Below are 17,162 nucleotides of genomic sequence, written 5' to 3' on the forward strand. Positions count from 1 at the left end.
GGAGAGACAAAAACAAAAACAAAAACACAAGCAGATTTGCATGCAGAGGCAAAAATCAAATGCACAATAGTCGCAGCAGCAGCTAAAGTGGAACAGCAGCAGCAGCATGTTGCTAGCGCTGCAGCAGCTGCAGCTGCGTGACTGTTTAGCTACAGCGCAACATGTTGCGAATGAACATGTTGCTAACGCTGCAGCTGTTAGCTGCGCTGCTGCAGCTGCGTAGCCGTTTGGCCCGCTTAGCAACTTTAACGCTACAGACACAACTCAGTCTGTTGGTAACTGTTGCATTCGACGCTTCGAACGCTCTCTCTCGCACAAAAAAAGAACTCACGACTTCGTTTGTCGGCTACACACACGAATCATTTAACGTATACTTCGTACGTTGGCTCGTTCGCTCTCGTTCGTTTCTCACCCACGCTTGGGTTGCGCTCTCACTCATTGTGCGTGCGTGTGCGTGTGTGTATGTGTGCGTATTGCCGGCCCGTCGCGTCGTTTAACGTCATCGTCATCAATTTCATAACGTCATTTCGTTTTTGCCGCTCGTTCGTTCAGTCAGCGTGTGTGTGTTAGTGTGCGTGTGTATGTTAGTTTATGCGTGTGTATGCGTGTAACTTGACCAGCCAGCTAGCTAGTCAGCCGGACTTGCGTCTTTCAAGTTTAGTCAGTTGGTTTCGCTTCGAGTGGAATTTTCGGCGCGCATACTAAATAAATGCCATTGCGTTTATTTACAAACAAAAGTGGCCAAGCACTCAAAAGTTAATATTCCTTATCGTCGTAGTCGCAGTCGCAGTCGCAAGTGTTTTTGACAGTGCAAACATAAAAAGAAAGTTCAGCACACAGCAACTAAATTTTAACATAAAATTATATACATATACATATACATATAAAAATCAACGTTACATACAAATGCCATTGTGGCCCATATAAAGTGAAGCCCACTCCACAAAGTTTGCAACTTCAACTAAAACGACACATTTTATGCTTCAAAAGCTAAAGCGTTACAACAACAACAAAAAATCACTAAGCTCTTTGCCAAATACGCGCGAGAGTAACAGCAACAACTAAAAACCCAAGCAACATAATAATAAAAAAGCGCCTTTTGCCCAAAGGCAAAGTAACGTAAAAAAACAACAACAACAAGTGCACATATATAGGGATTACGGAAGTTGCAAGAAGAAGAAGAAGCAGCAGCAGCAACCACACAACATGTCACGGATCGTTTTTGTCGTACTGGCAGCCATCTTAACAGGTAAGCTCTTCACTCTCTTTCGTTCTCGCTCTCGCTCTCGCTCAGTCTCGCATGATATCAGAACAGACGGCAGTTTTATTTTTAAGCGCTGATTGATACACAGCGAGTTTTTTTTTTATGGAAAACTTGTTTTTTATATATAAATATATATTGGCTAAAATCAAGTTAAGCTAGGCCATTGTGTCCCATAGACTTGAGTTGCATTCCAGCCTGCGCTTAAGCTTTGGTGGCTTTTTTTTTTTTGCGAATTTGGCGTTTTTTTAGTTTTGGGGCATTTTCGGCAACTGCGCATGCTTAGAGACGAAGCCGAGCCAAAAGCCTAGCAACAGTGCCGAACAGCGCAGTGTGACCTTTGGGCTAGAGTTCGCAGCGCGCCTAAAAGGTCAAACACACTAACGTAACTCGACTGTTGCTTAAGCAATTTGGCCAAAAGCTGCATGCTAGCGAACCTTGAAGACCAAAGCTTAGGCTAGCTGCAAGTTCAACGACTAAGCAATATACACACAAAATTTTAAATTAAATTAAGATTGTTGCGCTGCATAAAAATTCTTTAGTCAAGCTACAATAAAGGTGCTCATCATATAAACAACATGCTAGCAATTAAAAGACAGCAGTCTCAGTTGTCTGTGTGTGTGTGTGTGTGTGTGTGTGTGTGCAAACAAGGCAGCAGGCTCAAGTCTCAGGCTTTTGGGTATGGGCGCAACTTGCTGAAATTTACAACTTGCCAGCGCCTGGCAGCCTATTTAATTAAAATCCTTCAATGGCATCTTTTTTTTTTCTTCTCTTCACGCTGTATGTGTGTGTGTGTGTGTGTGTGTGTGAAAGAAGCTGTATGCCAGCCCATACTCATTAGCTTAAAAGAAGCTGCTGCTGCTGCTATTTATGTTGCTGCTGTTGCTGCCTAACAACATTAACAGAACTGAACGGCAGCAGCTGTCTCATTACCATTACATGAACAACTCGTTCAGCACCCACACACACACACACCCACCCAACTTATATTGACGTAGAGCTGCCTTGACGTGACTTTAAGATAGACACAATTTTTTTTTGCTGCTGTTGCTTTTGAAATGACAAGCGCAACGAAACGTCGAGCTAGAGCCCACAAAAGCTTTGCAAAATGTATGCAAAGCAGAAGATCCTGAAATCCTGAGCGTTACAGCAGCTGCAGTTGCAACATGAGGCAGCAGCCATTGCACTTTACTTCTTGTTTTTTTAGCTCTTGCTGTTTGTGCAATTATAAATGTTTAATGGGCTGCCGCAATGCTTGCTGGGCTGCAGTGCAAGTGTCCATTCAATTTGAGCTTGGCATACGCGGCGTATAAGTTATGTGGCCAAATGTCACACATGCAAAAAATTGCTTACAGCTTATGCATTTTAATGTGCAACAAAATTTCAAGCACACAACATACAAAACGTACGTGTGTGTTATAAAATAAATAAAATGCCAAAGCGGCAGAGCGTTGGGTACAAAAATAAATTTTTGATGTTTCGGCTCGTACTACATTTGACTTGGCAGCTGATTTTGGCAGCACAGAGACAGCGACATGTGGTTTATACGAAGAAATTACGTATACGTAGCTTAAGCTTATGCTAAAACGTTTAGCAGCTCAATTGGGTTTGAGTTTGTGTTAAAAAAAAATTGCATTTTATTAAAATGCTAGCGCATAGCTTAGTCGCCTTTAGTTTTTTTTTTTTTTTTTTTTTTTGGGGCTATATATGGTAATTGCATGTAGCACATAAAGACAAAGCACTGAGACCCTGTTCTCTACTCATTCATATTCATAACAACGTCGTTTCGTTAACGTTTTTTGCATTGCTTTTGTGTTTTAGCTTTGCCACTTTTTCTGGCCTGGTCAAAAAACATTTTTTTTTGCTCGCGCGTCCAGGTGCTAGCTCTAAAGACAAAGGCTTAGGATATGCCCTGCAGCTGAGCTTATAAAGAAAGAAAAAAAAGCGTCTGCAGTTCTTAAAATTTCTTTTTTTTTATTTTGTCTTTTGCTTATTTCTCAATTTCCGCTTTTTAATTGCTTGCCATTCTCAGCAGATATATATATATATATATGTATACGCGTTGGAATTTGGTGAAAAAAGATTTTTCTTATCTATTGATTTTCATTTGATTGGCAAATTGTTTCACGTCTTAAACAGCGTCTTGGCATATTTTGAATAAAATTGCCAAATGGCTAATTTTCTACATTTGCATGTGCTTGAAAGTTATTGGCAACGCTTGCCTTTGGGGCATGTTGCTGGCCATATTGACAAAGCGTATGCCAAGCAAATTAAATAAAATGGCAGCAACAAAGCGAGCATAACAAACAGTTGCACTTGCAACAGCAGACACAAGTTGCAAGCTTATATAAAAGTTTTCGCTCCGAGTCTGAGCGCCAAAAGTTTTTGCATCGATTCGACTTACGAGCACGTACTTGGCTTCGTTGTTGTAACTGGCATATGATGTGCATAAATAGAAAACTCGCTCTTAAGTCATACTTAATGATGAAAGGAGCAATGGAGGGGGGTGGGGCTGACTGAGTGATTCATTGACATAGTTTACTGAGCAACTAAATAATATTATGTAAATGAGCAATGAGTCAATTTCACTTGAATCAGCAGTAGCTGTAACTAATAAAGTTAAGCGTTTATTTTATTGTTTAGCGCGTCAGCTAATAACAATTTTCTATAATATAATAATACTTTAAATATATATTTATATTTTTAAGACTTTACACAGACAACTTCTTATTATTATCATAGTAAAATTAATATACAATATTTAAAAAATTTGTTTAAATATATTACAATTTTTGAATAAAAGCAGGCAGCCACAATGGAAATTATATTAATATATTATTTTATATATTATATTTTGTTTTTGTGAGCCGCATAAAAATATTTTTTATATTTTATAATTATTTCATAGTAATACATAGAAAATATTTTATTGTTTTCCATTGTCCTTTACTTGATTTTTAATATATTTATAATATTTACTTTATATTTTTTATATATCTTTCAGTATTAATTTTAATACAACACAAACAATGCTATGGAACAAAGATTATAATATTTAGTCTAATTATTTTTTACAAAAATGTCAAAGTGTATAAAAATTATAACCACAATGAATAGGAACTTACTTAGTACTATTTTTAAGGCAGCATAAATATAATAAAAATATTATCGTTATGCATTAATTATTGCTGTGCGTATAAAAATAAAGCACATGACTTCAATATTCAAATTATAGCCACAATGAATTTAATTCATTTAATATTTGGCGAAGCAGCATAATTTATATTTGGCCATTGCACTCACAATTCGTCATTAATTGCAAGTTTATTTAATTGCTATACATGACTTGGCCTGATGGATTCTTCAGCAGCCATTTCCACTTGAACATATCAATCGTATTTGCCTTGAATGTTTTGCTGTAAACTCAATCAGCAACGCGCTTTTATTTTTAAATGCAACTGCAACTGCTGCAGTTGATAATGACTAGAGAGTCGAGTAGATATATTTATGGCTCGACTCGTGAGTCATTGAGGTTTGTGTTTTGTTCTCTGCGTTAGTCATAGCTAAAACTAATTGAAAAATGGCAAACAGCAAGCAGAGCTTCGATCAAAGCCAGATGACGTATAATAACTGTAAATGTAAACAGCATATACAAGTTGCTTACTTGCTTTTGTTTACAATTATTGTTGATTGTGTGTTGCATTTACAAAGTTATTGTGTGTGTTTGGCTTTGATTTGGGGCAACGTTGCTGCTGCTGCTGCTGCTGATAACGCAATGTGCACCTGCTGCTCCAGTTAGGAATTTTCATAATTGTTAGTTTGTTATGCTAGTTTTTGGGGGCACACACACACACACGCATACAGACACACGCACCTGACAGTCAACTGTATATTGATTTTGCTGTGGTCGCTGCTTTGGCGATTAGATAAGCTCTTATCAAGAAATACTTACAAGCTTCATGTGTATGTGTGTCTGCTGATAAATATAACTGTAATCAGTGTGTCACACACACACACACACACGCTAGTGTGTGTGTTGCCAATGCAATTTGTCTCGCAAATCAAATGCAGCTGCATTCAAAATTTTCTCATACAAAGTCGCTTATTGCATTTCCTCGTATTATCTTTGCCATAAATTGTTTTGTATGATTTGTTTTTTAATTGAATTCAAATCAACCTCAAACTAGACAGTTTGATTAAGTTTTAATCAATAGCAAAAATAATATTTCCATTATTTTGCTGACATGACTTAGCCGAGTTTATAATATAATGTTGTCATTAAATAATCATAAGCATATAGCACGTTTGACGTTGTGTGCGTGTGTGGCATGTCTATATGTATCAAATGTGCTGTTTTAATTAAATTTTCATACACAAGCGCTTTACTATATATAAACAATCATACAATGTTCCATTCATCGTGCAGCTTAGAATTGCAATATTTAGTATAAAATAATTGGATATAATCCACGTGCTGCTGCTGCTGCTCTTCATAATTACATGCCACATTGCAACTGCAACACACTTTGCAAATCGTTCAGCCAACCAACTTTAATCCCAGATGTTATCACACACACACACACACACACAAAGTGAATGCAGCACGCAGAGAAGTCATCAAAGTTAAGCTGCAAAAGTTATTATATTTTAATATAATATTTAAACAATTGTTGCATTAATTAATGTGCAAATGCCACATGGCAAAATGAAAGAGAAAGCAAACGAATTTACAATATTAATGATATAAAAAGTAAATGAATCATTATCAATTCTGTTATAAAAATGAATGATAATGAAGTTCCAATTTTTTACGTTATTTTTTTTAAATTTTAATTATTAATTTTGATTAATTTTATAACTGCCTCAGAGCATAATCAATATTTTTGATTAATACTTTTTATTGCTCACATGCTTATCAAAGATTTTTTTTATTATTTTTAATCAGCATAAAACTCAAACAGTAAATTACGCACAGTGTAGACGGGTTATTTATAAATATTTATGTGCAGCAGTAATTTTTATATATTTTTAATTACAATTATTTAATTGCTTGTAATACTTAAGGATTGCATAATAGCTATAAAAATTATGTATTTTATATATATAATATTTAATTTATGTCGTTAGCTCAAATATATTTACTATTTGCATATATAAGTAACAATTAGTTAACAATAAGAAATTCAAATTTAATAACCTATCCCAGTCTTATTTTATAAACTTATGTGAAACATTGAAAATGGAACAGGGCGCGTTGTAATGATCGGTAGAAGAACAACTCAAAGAGTTATTTTAATTATATATGCCAATAAGCAAGTTTACAACAAAATGAAATTTAAGCATTTGCATGCTCTATGATTAACCACAAAGCAGCAGACAACGTTCATTAACTGCCATTAGTGTTCACTGTACATCGTTCACTGTTGCCAGGGCGCAGTAGTTATGAGACTTGGGCGCAGTCAAGATCAGTTTAGCTCAAAGTTCAAAGACTCGGCAACAGCCGCAGCCGCAGCCACAGCCCATAGAGCTTCGAGCTTCACATATTTATATGCTTATATGCTTATATATCTTTTTTATATATATACCAAGCACATGTTGACTAAAGCCCCACAAAGCGCAGCTGCTATCTTGTTCATATCTAAATGCTAAACTTTGAGAGAGAGCGGAGAATCGACGCTGTTTGTGGCTTAAGTTGGTTGCTCACTAACCGGTTTCCATTCTTTTAGAGCTCAGGCTACCATTATGCACACATACTTGTATAAATATATATATATATACATGTGTCTGCTATTATTTCTCAACATTTCTATGCAGTTTTGTTTTGCTCTTAGCCTGGTTTGTTGCTCTCGCTCTCTGTGAAGCGTAAAAGCCAAAAAACACGCACACATGCGCACTGCGTATGTGTGTGTGAGTTTAATATTTTTAACTGTTATTATTGCTGTTACTTTTGTTGTTCCACATTATTGCTTCAGTTCTCTAATGTTTTTATTTTTATTTCTTTTTGTGGTATACTTGTTTTTATTTATTCAATGGGTGTTGGCACTAGAGCGAGATAGCTGCTAGCTAATTATTTGTATTTTTCTGCTGCTATTGTTGATGTTGTTTGTATTTGTACAACTTTTTCAACTGCTGCTGCTGCTGTGTAAGATTTTTGTTTTTTCTGGAAAACTGCAGCAGCAACCAGCTGGGAGTTAATTTGTAAGTTTCGACAGTTTGGACAGCTACGCCAGCTGTAAAATTTTTCTATATTGTATATACCTTTGTTAACCAGCAGCAGCAGCAGCTAAGCTGTTAATAATAAAACCAACACTTGAGTTTAGACTCGAAGTCTGCTGTCTAAATTGCTCATCGCTTGTTTGTGTGGCAATTAAAGCAACGTTGGCAATTTTGTGTCTGGCATGACAGTCGCTCGTTATGCGTCAATTGTGTTGCTTGTGGCCAAAGCAAAATTCACAATTTAACAATCTCTAAGGGTGTTGCATGTACAATCACTGCAACTCTGCTGGGTGCACGCGCCTCGTTCGGGCTCTGAAACTGGACCACAATGTTTAATTTGATAAATGTGCTCAGATTCGTGCGACAAAACAGTTGTCAGCCCAGCCCTGCCCAGTCCGGTTAACTGCAACTTGCTTCACACATTTATTGGCTACAGTTGTTCATTAGCAGCAATGTCTGCTAGCTCTGACAGCTCTCAGCTCTCAGCTCTCTCGCTCGTGATTAGGATTGATGTGAGCATATTAACGTGCTCTCGACATTTTGCAATTGCTTAAATATTGAGAGCTTGAAACAGGAGCTATGCATAGCACATAATGAAGTCAATTTGAAGTGCCTGAGCTTGGGGAATGCTCGTAGTTAATTTGAAGTGCCAAACTGTTAATTGAAAAGCCTGTTGGAAAAACTGCAATGAAACATTCGCTTAATGTGCAATTGATTTAACTTAATTTTTATTTTCATTTTTGGGCGCGCAACTCTTTGCTAATCTTTACCCATTACAACAATTCAACATAAAAATCGTTAAAAGCGACTTTGAAACGCTTTTTATGTTGTGCGTGACCAACAAGCTTTGGCCAACTGGCTTGGCTGGCTTATGAAATGAAAGCCCAAAGAATAAGCCAAGTAAAGAGTAGAATTTCAAATTAAATTTAAATAAATTTCACGTTGCACGCACAACGAGTGTGAGAAAGTTTGCCTAGCATAGACTTTTGTTTACTAGCTGTAGCTTTTATATATTTATTTCTTTTTTTTCTTCTTGTAATTACTTTCTAAGTGAACGAGTGCGTGAGTCAGGCAAGAAAGTTTTTCACTTTATGGCGTTTTATGTCGTTTTTTGCTGCCTTTTTTTTTATATTTATTTAGCTTTTGCCAGCATTAAAAGCTTGAAGTTGTCTCAGCCAAGTTAACTTATCGCATAACGCATATTTTAAAGGCCACACACAGCCAAGTATTTGCTTCTGCCTTATCAATGCGAACGCGTTGCGTAGCATTTTATCAGCATTAGAATTTGTTGCTGACTGCTCAGCAAATTGTTAAATAAAAGTTCAGCTATTACTACTACTACTTGGGGCGTGGCTAAATGATAGATCGCATTAGCGTGACTAGGAAATGAGCACAACAAATGAAAGGCGTTAATCCTGTTAATTAAACTCCAATCTCTCAATCTTTAGACAATCCGCACGTACATCGGGCTCAAATTATAGTTCCGACTTTCAATTTCAAGCTTATCAAGCGGCACTCTCTGCATTAACAACAATAATTACAACGAAAATCACAACACCAACAATTACACCAACAATTTGTAGTAGCTCAACAATAAAAACTACTACACCAACAATTTAATCACAACTCACAATTTCGTTTTCATTTTCATTTTCAACGCCCTTCACTGCGGCCACTTTCACTTCGTAGAATCGCATTTAAAAACTGCTTTATGCATATTCTCATATTCTCTGGCTTTCATCTCACTAATTTCCGCATTAAATTAAGCAATGAACAGCTCGAAAATTAACATGCGCCCCAGCAAGAACAACAAGCATAAAAAGACTTTTACAACTGCCAGAGCAACAATCAAAAATACAAAGCACACAAAAACTTTCACCTTGGCCAGCCCAGAGACCCAAACAGCAAACTCCAGTCAAAGTTACAAGTCACAGATGCAGATACAGCTACAGATATGGTCAGAGCTGCAGTTATTTATGTTTTTGTTTTTTGTTTGCAATAGTTTTAATTTTATTTCGCAATTGTTACAATTAAAAATAATATAATAAAATGAAGGTAAATAAACAACCACAATTATGCAAACAATACAAACAAACAACAAATTTTGTGCAATTAAAATGTTTACGCGCATATTTTTGTTCGCATTTTTAAAACAATTGCTGCAAGCCCCGCATTGACACTAATGCAATTTATTAATTAGAACTAATTTATGGCATGCAATTAGAATTTTGATTTTGTTTTCGATTAGTTTAGTTGCAATGATAAATATATATGAAAGTGTAATTAAAATAAATTATCCATATGCAATCGAATGATTGCAAATGCTTCTGATAATCAAATTATGAAAATGCATTGTTTTAAACAAAAAAAAACTAAACAGTCTGTATTGTGCTACAAATTAACTAAAGCAAAATACAATGTGCTGTAGCCTGCTAAATGGAATGTGGTTGACATAATTGAAACTTAATGAAGTGTTGGTATTTAGTTTAATTAGTTGCTAAAATATAGTAGCAGGCGATTAAATTTTACAGTCTCCTCAGCTGGAATAGAGTTGGAGAATATGTTTAATTGATTCTAATTGATAAGCTCTGGCTGGTCTATAGCTGGAAATCTTCTTCTTCTTCTTGCATATAAATAGCAACGGTCTAATACTGAAAATAACTTTTCATTTGGATTGCTAAAATTAGAAATAATTTAAATGCCTAAATTGTGCATTCAAAATTTTAACTAACAGTGGCTGAATTTATTTTGATTCTATAGTAGAGATTATCTAGCCTGGACCACTTGAGTTCTTAAAATAACATTAAATAACTGTAGCAATGTTTACAAATGTCTAGACCTATGACAAGTGGACTTTGGAAATTCTTGGAAGCAGCAAACTGAATACACAGAGGGATATAGCAAATATATTAAAGCGAAGTCAAGGCCCAATATGAAGAAACATAAATTATCATATGCAAAAATAGTAAATTCTGAAGAAATGAGCTTCAAAAAATGTTTAATAAAATACTTAAGTAACTAAAAGTTATCAAAATAATTAAAACTTGCAGCTGAGGCTTAAAAAATATTTTTTAAAATATATTAAAATATTTTTTATTTATTTATTTTATTTATTTATTTATGTACGCGCCAAAAGTTGCACACACACTAATACAAGCAAAGCAAAGCAAACAAGCAGACGAAACAAACAAACAAACATCTTAACGACTTTGAACGCGTTAACTAACTTTGAAATCCCCAAGAAAAGTGAGAGGCAAGTGCGCAAGCTGCGCCCTCAAAGTTACTAAATTCGATTTGGTTGCACTTAGGCTTGCTGCAATGCGTCAGCAACAACAACAACAACAAGCGACTAGAACCGTAACTGTTGCCGACCCACTTTAGACGCTCAGCTCTGCCCACTTGAGTGGGTCAAGTAAAACCTTTTTGTCAGCAATAAAAAAAAAGCAGCAACAAGCGCACATGGCATCCAATTTAACATTTTGGCCATTAACCATATAAAAGCGACTTGAGCTCAACTCAAGTGGCTCTGCCAGTGACTGTGGCTTAGCATTTTTGGCTTTTCCTCAGCTTTTCTACTCAAAACTGTCACGCCCATTCCGGCGCAGTTTCTCATGCTCGCAGTCTCAGTTAAAGCAGCAGCAGCAGCAACAACAACTGGCCAAAATACAAGCGCCAGTCGCTGCGGTCGTTAGCAGCAGCAGCAGCAACAGCTGAAAATGTGGGTCGACTTTGTGGCCTGTTGGGCACTTTTCGTCGTCGTTAAATTAGCGGTTTTCAAGTAATAATCGCTGCCGCTTTAATTGCAACCGCATGCAAATTGCGCAATGCACTGAGCAATAGAAATAAACGCACACACACACACACAAACACAAACACCAGCGATTTAAATATGCCAAAAGGCATAGTTTGCAGTTGGCAGTAATTTTCATTTGATAACAACAAATTGTGTTTTGTTGATGTAGTTGTTGTAATTGTTGTTGTAAGTGGAGTTGTTGTTGTACTTATTGTTGTAGTTCTTGTTGTTGTTGTTGTAATTATTGTTGTTGTAATAGTTGTTGGTGTAATCAAATTGCTGTTATGGTTGTTGTAGTTATTGCCTTTGTAGCTGTGGTTGTAGTTATTGTTGTTGAAATTGCTGATGTGTAGTACTTGCTGCTGTATTTATTGTTGTTGTAATTGTTGTTGTTGATATACTTGCTGTAGTTATTTTTGTTGTAGTTATTGTTGTTGTAATTGTTGTTGTAGTTGGTGTTTTTATACGTATTGATGTACTTGGTGATGTTGCAATTGTTTCTGTAGTTGTTGTTATTATTGTTGTAATGTTCAAATAAATTTATTGTTGTAATTTTAGTTTGGTTGATGTTGTTGTAGTCATTAATGTAGTTGTAGTTATTGTTGTTGTTGTAATTCGTATTATTTTGGTTGTAATTGTTGTTGTTGTAGTTATTGCTGTTGTAGTTATAGTTATTGTTTTAATTGCTGTTGTAGTTGGTTTTTTTGTACTTGTTGTTGTAGTTGGTGTTTTTGTAGTTGTTGCAATTGTAGTTGTAGTTGGTGTTGTTGTTATTGTTGTTGTAGTTGGTGTTTTTGTGCTTATTGTTGTATTTGCTCTTGGAATTGTTGTAGTTTTTGTTAATATTGTTGTAATGTATTTATTGTTGTAGTTTTAGTTGTCGTTGATGATTCGTGTTGTTGTAATTTATACATATTATTGTAGTTGTAATTGTTGTTGTTGTAGTTATTGCTGTTGAAGTAATTTTTGTTGTTGAATTTTTATAGTTGTTGTAGTGGCTTTGGCATTATTTGCTTGTTGTCTTAGTTGTTGTAATTGTTGTGGTTGTAATTGTTGATTTGTAATTGTGGTTGTTGCAGTTTTACTTGCTGTTGCATTTGCGTTTGATTATTGTTGTTGCAGTTATTGTTGATGTTGCTGTTGTTGTTGTGGCTTTTGCAATTGCTTGCGTTTGATAATTGCTGCTGACATTGAAATTTGTGAATGAAGCATTTCCACTCACACGAATTCGATAGCTGACTCATTCATTCGAATTTAAAGTGCCCGTACCCCCGTTTATGAGAGCTCCAGTCATAAATACGTCCGTGGCCCCGCCCGTGGCTCAATTGCACTAATTGAACATGAATCAGCGAGTGAGTGAGACGCGCTTGCTTACAGCAATTTGTGTATTTCTAAATTAAAGTGAAAATTCAAATGAGCAACTTATGACGCGTTGGCTGCAACACGCGCAGTATTTACAGTATTTTTGGGCAGCACTTGCAACACGATGCGGCAGCCATAAAGTGTGCGGCAGCTTGTGTGTGAGTCGCGCTGTTTGCTTAGCTAATGTTAATGAGTTGCGTGAATTGCCACGAAATCTGGTAATTAATAGTGTGAGCACTAAGCTAAGTCTTTGTTTTCCCACAACATTTTATTAAATATTTAAGCGTGGCTTACTGGCTTAAAGGCTTAGACGCTTGCAGTATTAGCTTAAGCTTAAAGTGCATTTTGAATAGACGCAGCAAACTGCAAGCAAAAGTTTTGTATTGAAATATTTTTAGGCAATAAATAAATTAATGAATTTCTTGCTAATTTTACTTTTCTTTTTACTCGTTGCAGGTAAGCTACGAAAAATTGAAAATCAGACACGTAAGCAATGTCAAAAGACTGAATTTATTTGTATCGAACTCACAAATCTTCTTGAAATTTCCTGCTGAGCGTGGCACGCAACGGAGCCACACGAGACTATAAATGTCACTTGTCGGTGCGCTACCGGAAAACTATTAAAAAAGAATTATCACCTGGGTTAACAGGGCGGCGGTGGAGTGGGGCGTGCATTGTTGTCAGTTTCAAAAGACGAAATACCGACTGAAAGTCACAGCAATTAAGAGCAGCCAGCCCCACTCAAAAATAGCCAAGCCGAGAGAGATGGTGAAGTAAAAAGAAAGTTGTGAAAAAAATATGATTTTTTGTGTGTTTTTGTTTTGTCAACGCTCTTTTGTGTGTATAAACAAAAAGGTGCGTTAAACAATTTCCAACACTCGAACGCCATACAACGGAAGCTAAGTTGTAAACAAAAGAAGCAGCAGCAGAAATTGTTATTATTTTGTTTGGCGCTGCGCTTGGCTGCATTTTGTGATTTGTTACAAAATCTTTTTCTTTTTTGTTATTGTTGCTGCGCTTTTCTTCGCTGATTGCTTGACAGCTTCAAATGTTGAAGCAGCCTGTTGACAGCTGCCCTTAGGCTGGAACGCTTGGGAATGGAACACGCAGCGCTGCTCTCGCTGCATTTGTTTACTTTGGCGTTGGGCCTCAAATTGCTTCAGCGCGCAGACCCAAATGCAATGTAAACAAAAGTGCGTAACCCGCTACGTGTGCGTGTGTGTGTGTGAAAGAACAACAATAACAATTATGCGTGCATAATTAAAGCTAAACATATGCGGCGGGGCCATTGGCTTGGCTGGAAAACTCGGAAAAAGTGTCTTCAAACTCGCTGTTTGTTTACATTAACGGTAAACACCTTGAAAATTGCTTTCATTAACAGGAAATCCCTTGCAGGCAATTAACACCAAGCTAGAAAAAATATAAGCAGCACCACACAATGGGCCACAAGAGTTTTGCCCATACCCAGCGGTTTGTTCTAACAAGTGCAGAGTCCCAATTGCAATCCGATTACCATCAACTGCAATCAATGGCAACAAAATCGAATTGCACCACACACACACACACACGCACACATACAAATGTCATTGGCCTCACTTGAACTGCTTGAATGTGGTTGCGAGGCGGTGCCGTGCCGCACCGAGCCGTCAAATTGTTTTCCGCCTTTTGTTTTCGTTTTGTTACAAATGTTTTTTTCTTTTTTTTTTTCGCCCGTATACCTGCAATTGCAGATAGAGATAGAGTATGCTTGGCATTAATGCAGGCAGACCAAAAGATACTTGAATGAACAATGAAATGTATAAATAACATTTTGGTAGTAGCAGCTGTACTATTATTAACTAAGCTAATTAAGAGCTCAGTAGCTGCAAGTAATTACAAAGAAATAGTAGTAGCAGGCGTAAAGTGTAGTTAAGTAGCGGCAGCTAAATGTACTTTAGTAGTATTAATAGCAGCAAGTGGTACTTTGGTAGTAGTAGTAGTATAAATAGAACTAATATTCTCTACTAAACTGCAAGTTTGTAGTAGCATTATTATCAAATAGTAGTGGGCGTAATAAGTAGTTTAGTAGTGTAAGCTAAATGTACTTTAGTAGTATAAAAAGCAGAAAGTGGTACTTTGGTAGTAGCATTATTAACAAATGGTAGTAGTAGGCGTAAAAAGTAGTTTAGTTGCTCTAGTACAAATAGCAGCATTATTATTGAATATTAGTAGTAGGCGTAAAAGGTAGTTTATTACTAAATGTAGATTTAGTAAACAAGTATTCAATTAAATGCTATCTGATGAACTTAAGTTACTTCAACAATTATCAATCACCAACTTTGGTTACTCCAACGGTTGCCACCCATACAAAACATTGGTGAAATTAAATTGGTAGTGCCCTAGGCGGTTACCATTTCACTTAAATTAATAATCATTTGCAGCAATATTCACAATAAATTAACTACAATTGAATTCACCAATATGCACCACATACTAATCCCTAGGGGATTCACCAATATCTAACAACTAATCACTAGTGAACTCAACAATAAACACCAATCGCTAAATTGTAGAGTAAAATTGCATTTATTCAAAAATATTATATTAAGTTTATGACTACAAATGAGTGAAAGTGCAAAATAATTTGTAGTAACGATTGCTATAGTACTTTTTTCAAAGAGTAGTTGAAATTCAAAATAGTAGTAAAAATAGTAGCGCATCTAAACTTCGATATGCGCTTCTCTGCTTTATTTTCGTGCACTTTTTTCACATTTTGCTTTTGGCGTACGTACGTTTGAACACCCCCCGCCCCACCCAGCAGTTTTACTTTGATATGGGCAATGATTTGGTTCAGTTTTGTAATTGGTTGGGCTGGCGCACGGGGCGTATAAGCTCAAAATTTTAGGCGGTACAAACCCAATTTAAAGGCGAGCTCTGCAAACAATTGAATGCAATTGCATACAAAATAAATTTAGCAAAAGTCAACTAATTGAATTGCAGGCGATACACAAATTGTGGTTGCGACAGTAGCAGCGGCAGCAACATCAATTGACTTGCCATGGCCATAACCGAAAAAACCAAATGAAATCAAATGTTTCGTGGCGCCAACGAAATCCACAAAAATCTGTTAGATATACATACAAAAAATAAATGCGACAGAAATTGTGCAACGATTTAGAATAGGTATTGATATTATTGTTATGCCTGCCTGCCTGTCCACTCCAGTCCAGTTCGGTCAGTTCGGTCAGTTCGGTTTTGTGGCTACAAAATCTGCCGCAATCTGTTGCACACATGATTTCATTTTTATTTCCTATTAAAATCACATAAACATCAAACACACAGCACAATTGAAATATGTCTAAAGCCGCTGCTGCTGCCACTGTTGCTGCTGCTGCTGCTGTTGCATGTTCGTGGTCAATGGTTGTGCTTTGAATTGATTCGATTTGAACTCTAATCAGCATGTAATGCTTAAAGCTCTAGCACAAATATTGCGTCAAGTAAAATGTTGTAAGCAGCGAATATTTTTTCAATTTATTTGCCAGCAGTTATTCATTATAAATCCGAGGGCAGGCAAAGGGACTGACACCCACATGGCAAGCAGCTCCAACTGTGTGGCAGTTGCTGCCGCCGCTGTTAAGCTGCTTGAAGTATAAACATGCCACACACTTTACAGCGACAAAAACAGACAAACAGACATTCAGTCAGTCAGTCAGACAGACAGTCAGACAGTCAGTCAGTTGGCAGCTGGCATTGCTATTCAATTTGTTTACCGCCTTTGGCAGCAGCCCTTTGTGCTCATTACTCTTCATTATATGTATTTTGATTTGATTTTTTTCTCTACTCTGCTCTGCTTGCTGCTTCTGCTTAATTTGAAGCAAAATATTTATTGATTGCCACTACAGCCCCCAGGGCTGGGGGCGTAGCACATTTTTGAGGCATGCCACTTGGCAGCAAGCTTACAACTCATCCACTTGACTTAACTCTCGACTGTTGAGCGAGTGCTCTTGGCAGCAGAAAAATTCTTACGTACATAAGCTTGAATATCTCTTGACTAGTTATTGCCTCAAAAATTTTATGTTGCACTAATTAGTCTTGTTGCGCATTTTTGCTGCAAGCTCAAGTGAGCGAGCGAGCGAGAGTTGGGGGCGTTTTGTAAGTGACAATTGTACAATATGTGGCATGCCACACATGCACAACGAGTCAGCGCTTATCACGGCGTCAACTGCATCGTCAGTTTACAGTTCCGTTCTGTATCTGCCGGAATCGTTCGCATCGCATCGACGTCTGGCATGTTTCATTTTGTAATGCAAGTGGCAGTTGCAAGTTGCCGCTGCTTCATTTTTCTCTGCTGCACATTTTGTTTATGCATCTTCTGTGTCGTCTGTCCCGCTGCATAGCTGTGTGCGCATTGTTTACCCATCAATGTTGACGACTGACAAGAAACATGCAACGCCCACAATAAGCGACTTGCAACAATAGCGCCGGCTCAGCTGGCAGTTCAATTTAATTTCCCTTTAATATTTATGCTTTGCTTACTCTAATTGTAACTAC

At 36.8% G+C, this 17,162-nt stretch overlaps 1 protein-coding gene across 8 annotated transcripts in view; it reads left to right on the top strand.

Moving 5' to 3' along the window:
- Window positions 1–283: 283 nt before the first annotated feature.
- LOC108595477 (fasciclin-3) overlaps window positions 284–17,162 on the top strand; it is a 69,664-nt gene continuing 52,785 nt past the window's right edge. For all 8 annotated transcript variants that reach the window (XM_033294199.1, XM_033294209.1, XM_033294246.1 and 5 more), the window contains exon 1: window positions 284–1,249. In XM_033294199.1, coding sequence (XP_033150090.1) covers window positions 1,207–1,249 — 43 coding nt within the window. In that variant the 5' untranslated portion in view covers window positions 284–1,206. The remainder of the gene's footprint in view (window positions 1,250–17,162) is intronic.

The sequence above is a fragment of the Drosophila busckii genome, chromosome 2L, assembly GCF_011750605.1.
Source record: "Drosophila busckii strain San Diego stock center, stock number 13000-0081.31 chromosome 2L, ASM1175060v1, whole genome shotgun sequence".
Taxonomy (NCBI): domain Eukaryota; kingdom Metazoa; phylum Arthropoda; class Insecta; order Diptera; family Drosophilidae; genus Drosophila; species Drosophila busckii.